Here is a 5,829-nt window from a genome sequence, read left to right on the forward strand (position 1 = left end):
CAAGGATAATCAAAGTGTGCGTTCGTCTCGGCGATATCCGTCATTGCGGATGACTGTCAAATAAATAGACAATGGCGCTTTGTAGAACTTGACAGGGCTCAGAAAGCTTTTAGATCTATCTAACTTTATAAGTTTAACCGTTAAGATGCTTTAGTTTTACTGTTTTGGACGATTAGCCTTTTTTTGTCCTCAAATATTCTTCCAATATCGCTTTATGATTCTAATAGCTTTTGTCTTAACAAATTAGGAGATTTTTTTCTACCTACATCTGAGTTTTTGCTCCCCTTTGTTTTCCGACGGTAGTTATAGAAAAAGAATTGAAAAGGACTTCGAGTAATACCACTATTAACTGGCTTATATACTGTGAATAATGCTTTGTAATCCTTCGTGACTAATGGTAGAAAATGTATCATTATTATAGTCCGGAGCATCCTCTCTTTCATGCAGAAGCTCCTCGTTCAATAGAAAAGGTGTAATTAACCATCTCTTCGCTTCCATCGATCATTGGGTATTTTTCAGGTTTCAGAGCGAAATCTTTTTGCGTCTTCTTTCAGTTTCAAATGTTTACCAATCATTTCATTCTATTTTGTACGAAATCATATTACACAACGCATATAAATAATAATTAAGTCATCGATACTTGTTTCTTATGTCGTCTTATATTTATATCTAATGAATTCCATAGAAAATCATACTGTTACTTAATAGAAAAAAACCCGAGAAAACTCGATTTTTTCAGAGACGCTTATATAAGCTGATGAATAAAATTTGTAAAATTCGGAAACATCAAGTATATTTGCCGAAAATGTGAAACTTGGCGAACACTCAAATAAATTGATTCTTATTTAATTATCCGGCTTTCGGTGTTTAATGCCAAAAAAACTCACCATATACCTCTTAGTCTCGTGAAATGAAATTGGATACTTCCGTTTAATTGAAAAAGTAATCTTCTTTTACGAGACTTACCTTTTCGTTCAATATCTAAAATAAAAATAGGATTAACCTTCGACACATGCACGCCTTTAGGCTGATTGATGTCCAGAGGGCAATAATACGACAGATTACCACCCTCGTGAACGCTTCCCATTCAGCGTTCGAATAAAATTGCAACGAAATTACGAACGATTGGTTTAGTCCCCGATAGACGAAATTGAATAATGTTTGCATTTTCCATTATTGAAAATTTCATTAGCTGGTGCTTATTTTATAAACGTACGTAGCTAGAAATTCGGAATATTCTTCTGCATATACCTTGTTAAATTACTACTTTTTAATATATGGTTCTTACAAATTAATAAAAGTCGCAGCTGATCAAAGTATCACTGTAATAGTTACCTATTTATTATACAAGACGATAAAGGGATATTTAACCATTGAATGAATAAACTTTCACGAGATGGTTAGTTTCCCTTTATCATCGTATTTAATACCAAACTATTTTATAGTGGAAGTCATATAAATCATTGTCTGACAATTCTGAATGTAATTTAGAGACGTCAAAAATAGTAAACTTAAGTTCTGAGATCGCAATCCTAGTCGCAATCGTTTCTATAGAAACAGAATTGTCATATGTTCTGAACATCATTTTATATTGAGCATTTGAAATAAGAATGACAGATGTCATTAGAATGCACAATCATTTGTTTCACTTTATCTACCCTTACGGTTAAAGTGATAACTTTATCTATCCTTACGGTTAAACAACGGCTTGGCCTACTCAATCAAACCTATTAAAATGTCATTTTAACTAATAGTATATTATGTATCAAGTTTTATAAACGACAGTTTATAAAACGCGTTACATACTATACTTTTTCTACGAGAATTCTGTTGCCGCTTGCGTTATTTCAGAAGGAGCAGTAATAACATTTTTCTCTCCATTATCATTATCTGTGTCCATTTTTGAAAAGTATGAATTCGCCTTACGAATTACGATGAATGTCAAAATGACAAACGTCAAACTACCAACTTGATTTAGTCAACAAAATTCAAGCCGTGTTTAATGAAACTTCGGGCGTGTTATAATGGCCGAAAACACCCGAACGAGCACCACTCTGTATCTAATGAGTAGTCGTATTTAAAATGACACTTCGCGCACTATATGTCAGTGCAAAATGTGACATTTTGGGGAGTAGAAAAAATAAATAATTGTATCTTATAGCAAGTGTTAAATTGGCATTTTAATAGGTTTGAACGAGTAGGCAAAGCCGTTCTTTAACCGTAAGGATAGATAAAGTGATCACTTTAACCGTTAGGGTACATAAAGTGAAACAAGACGACTGTGCATTCTAATGACATCTGTCATTCTTATTTCAAATGCCCGATATAAAATGACGTTCAGAACATATGACAATTCTGTTTCTATAGAAACGATCGCGACGACAGAACCCAAGCTTGCTATTTTTGACGTCTCTAAATTAAATTCAGAATTATTGTCAGAAGTTTTACAATGATTTATATGGATTCTGCCATAAAATAAAGTTTTGTATTATACACGACGATAAAGGGAAACTAACCATCTCGTGAATTAACATCTTTCACTCAATGGTTAAAATATCCTTATACTTATAGGGTCAATATTTTGCGAAATATGAATGGTTTTTATTGAAAAAGAATGAAAAAAAATATCAAAGTCCCCGTGTGAGACCGAAGGGACTTCAGCGCGTTTTTGTGTGAGAGATCAGTATTCTATTAACCAGTCCACTCCACCATCAATAAGATCTTGTCGAAGACTACCACATTCCCTTTATCGGTACCCCCTTCCGACGTCTTATTCACCCGCAATTCGAGCTTGAAGTTCTGAGTCAACCATCATTAAGACCTTGTCGGGGACTAACACATTCTTTTTGTCGGTACCCACTTCCAACGTCCCGGTGACCCGCAATTGGAGTTTGAAGTTTTGACTCTACTATCATTAAGATCTTGTCGAAGGCAACCACATTCCCTTTGTCGGTGCCCACTTCTGACGTCCCATTCACCCGCAATTCGCATTTTGGTGGATTTCGCTAAGAACCCGCCACAAAATAGTACGCACTTTTTGGGTACTTCTCATTGCTCGAGCTTCTATTGGCGCCACGAGAAAGGTGGTTAATTTTTCCCCCCGGAAAAAAACAAAATTCCACCCCGCAGGAGTTGTGCGCGTTTACAATATCGTTCCGACACCTCCGCGCTCCTAATATTCCACTGGTTCCGGTCCCAAAATTAGACATATTCTCATAATGAAGGGACCATCAATTTTTTAACGAAAACCAAGCTTCTATTTTTTGGGGTATCCGCGTGGCACATTAATTTATGCCTGGATCTTTAATAATTCTCTCCAATCATTGTGAATATTTGCCCTCCTTTCCATCCGTGTTCTCCATCGACTGTAATTATCGCGTGCTTGCCTTGAAAATGATATAATTTTAATAATCATATCGTAAGCCCGTATATTTTGAAACTTAAAAGGTCACCAATATGTAGGGCAAAAGCTGACCTGACCGGTTGACTGCCTTGAGAACACTTGTCACGATTCTTAATAAATCTTAAATTATTTCCACTAACCGAACCGGGTAAATCAATACACGAGCATAGTTCTACGGCACATCCAATTTATGAGATGTCTGTGTTTGGTGAAGTAGTGGAAGAGCATCTTAAGGGAATGGAGCAGTGGATAGGAGGTTTGGCTGTTGTGACCGGAGCCAGTTCGGGAATTGGAGCTGCTGTTACCTCGAAGTTGGTTAAATCTGGAGTAATTGTACGTTTAAATTTAATCTAGGTATTACAATGTCTGTAACACTGTAAACAGGTGGTAGGTTTGGCAAGACGAATTGAAGCTTTGGAGGAACTCGAGGCGAGTTTAACTCACGAAAAGGGTACCTTCCATCCGAAACAGTGCGATATTAGCAACGACGATGAGATTTTTGCCGTTTTTGAGTGGATTGAGGAGTCTCTAGGGCCCGTGTCTATTATAATCAACGCAGCAGGTGTATTAAAACCAGCAACTTTGATAGGTACAGTGCTCCCATTTTAATTTCTGGAATACTAATTTCCTTTTAGAGGGCTCAACCGATGTATGGAAGGAGACATTCGATGTTAATATTTTAGGATTATGTGTTTGCACAAGGGAAGCTTTAAAATCGATGAAGGCGCATGAAATCGCTGGACACATTGTCCACGTTAACTGCTTGGTAGGACACGTGTTGCCCGAATTGCCGCTACCAGAACCACTTCTTAATGTGTATCCCGCAACGAAGCACGCAGTCCGTGCGTTAACTGAAACTTTGAGAAAGGAACTGAGGGGGAGCAACTCAAAGATTAAAGTCTCGGTAAGGAGCCCGGTACTGTACCACGGAGAGATAATTGAACTTTTTTTCAGAGCGTAAGTCCTAGCTACACTATTTCGGATATGTACAACGAATTCCCAGAGAATGCGGCTGAGGCGTTGTCAGAAACACCACGGTTGACCGCAGACGATGTGGCAAACGCGATTATATACGTTTTGGCGACTCCGCCAGGAGTTCAGGTACTACTGTATACTTTCGTTACATTTCAAAATTTTAATGACACACATTTAAATGGAAATTTCAAACAAGCATCAGACATCGTTTCATAGTAAAATTTGGATATCCATTCCACTTCTTTCCTGGAAGAACTAATAAAGAATATAATAAAAGAAAACACACTAGAGCCTTCTCCTTTGCTCACCATAAGTACGCCTGTGCACTAAATTTTGTTTTATTTCAGATTCAGGATTTGATAATTCGCGCAATTGGTGATGCCTTGTAGTGTCCATGCCTATCACATGTTAGATAGCTTACTTACAGTAGTTAGATGTAGTGTCACATACTAAAACTAAGAAGGAAAGTTATCCAAAATTCTGTTAGCTGATGTTTTGTAATGAAATATGTTAATACAGGTCTAATATTAAAGAATTATTCTATTAAGGACACGTTTATTAAATTTCAATTAAATTTTTATGGACATCCTCCATTGGGAATATATTTGTTTCCATAGAGATCGACCCTTAGTTTTCCTAACATATCTCGTGAAAAGCGTATTGAAATTAACCCTCTAAGAATGAGTAGCTAAATCACTCAAAACTGACTAACACATCATCTACTGCATGTGCATGCAGAAATTACAAAAAGTGTAGAAGCAGAGGATATATTGAAAATATATTTGCGAGCGAACTGCAGAAAGGCGGCATATTTTTTGATATATTTAAATTTTTATACTTTCTCTTCTTTACAATGCTCAATAGTGCAATAAATAGGAACAAAATTTTTGTAACTTTTGTATGTTCTAGTTCTTTATTATTTTTTAAATAAAATATTAATGATCTAGGGCTATGGTTTTCTCAATCGAGTCAAATATCTCTGAGTTGCTCAGTTGCATATAACTAGACCTCCTCCGACACTTTTTTAAATTTTTTTTCAAAACTTTTGATTAAATAAACAGGTTTCAGAGTCACTTAAAAAACCCACTGCTTTGCATGAATTCGTACACAATTTTGCATGGGAGGGACCTTTCAGACTCCATGGTCGCTGATTTCCCCCCTTCCCAACTGTTATTCACTTCCGACGTCGCTGCTTGCACTGTTTAAATCCCTTCAACCATTTCTGTCACAAATATCACGAACACCCTTCCTGTCGCACCCATGGTGTAAGTTCACACGTGCATACGGAACAAAATTTCCTTTCCTGGTGCTTGTGATACATATCCAATCTACTTCCCCAACATGTAACGGCTAGTAACAAAGCACAAGCGAAATGCCCGCTCGTACTTATAGTTGGGATTTTATTTTTTAAATAAAAAATATATCACGAAGATCCCGCTAGTATTAAAAAA

The 5,829-nt window shown here is 36.6% G+C and overlaps 1 protein-coding gene across 1 annotated transcript; it reads left to right on the forward strand.

The window, feature by feature from the left end:
- The first annotated feature begins 3,606 nt into the window (after nucleotides 1-3,606).
- LOC116169955 (farnesol dehydrogenase-like) lies at nucleotides 3,607-4,892 on the forward strand. Its single transcript, XM_031486167.1, has 5 exons — nucleotides 3,607-3,736; nucleotides 3,788-3,992; nucleotides 4,039-4,307; nucleotides 4,358-4,504; nucleotides 4,726-4,892. The coding sequence occupies exons 1-5, from the start codon at nucleotides 3,641-3,643 to the stop codon at nucleotides 4,765-4,767; spliced, it is 759 nt and encodes a 252-aa protein (XP_031342027.1). The 5' UTR covers nucleotides 3,607-3,640; the 3' UTR covers nucleotides 4,768-4,892.
- The last annotated feature ends 937 nt before the right edge of the window (nucleotides 4,893-5,829 follow it).

This window comes from Photinus pyralis, unplaced genomic scaffold (genome assembly GCF_008802855.1).
Source record: "Photinus pyralis isolate 1611_PpyrPB1 unplaced genomic scaffold, Ppyr1.3 Ppyr1.4_LG4, whole genome shotgun sequence".
Taxonomy (NCBI): domain Eukaryota; kingdom Metazoa; phylum Arthropoda; class Insecta; order Coleoptera; family Lampyridae; genus Photinus; species Photinus pyralis.

What these genes read in the sequence shown, in the direction of transcription:
- LOC116169955 (XM_031486167.1), top strand. Translation starts at nt 3,641, where the DNA reads ATGGAGCAGTGGATAGGAGGTTTGGCTGTTGTGACCGGAGCCAGTTCG. An exon ending in TGGTTAAATCTGGAGTAATT is followed by an intron (nt 3,737 to 3,787) that starts GTACGTTTAAAT and finishes CACTGTAAACAG; the next exon opens with GTGGTAGGTTTGGCAAGACG. An exon ending in AAAACCAGCAACTTTGATAG is followed by an intron (nt 3,993 to 4,038) that starts GTACAGTGCTCC and finishes ATTTCCTTTTAG; the next exon opens with AGGGCTCAACCGATGTATGG.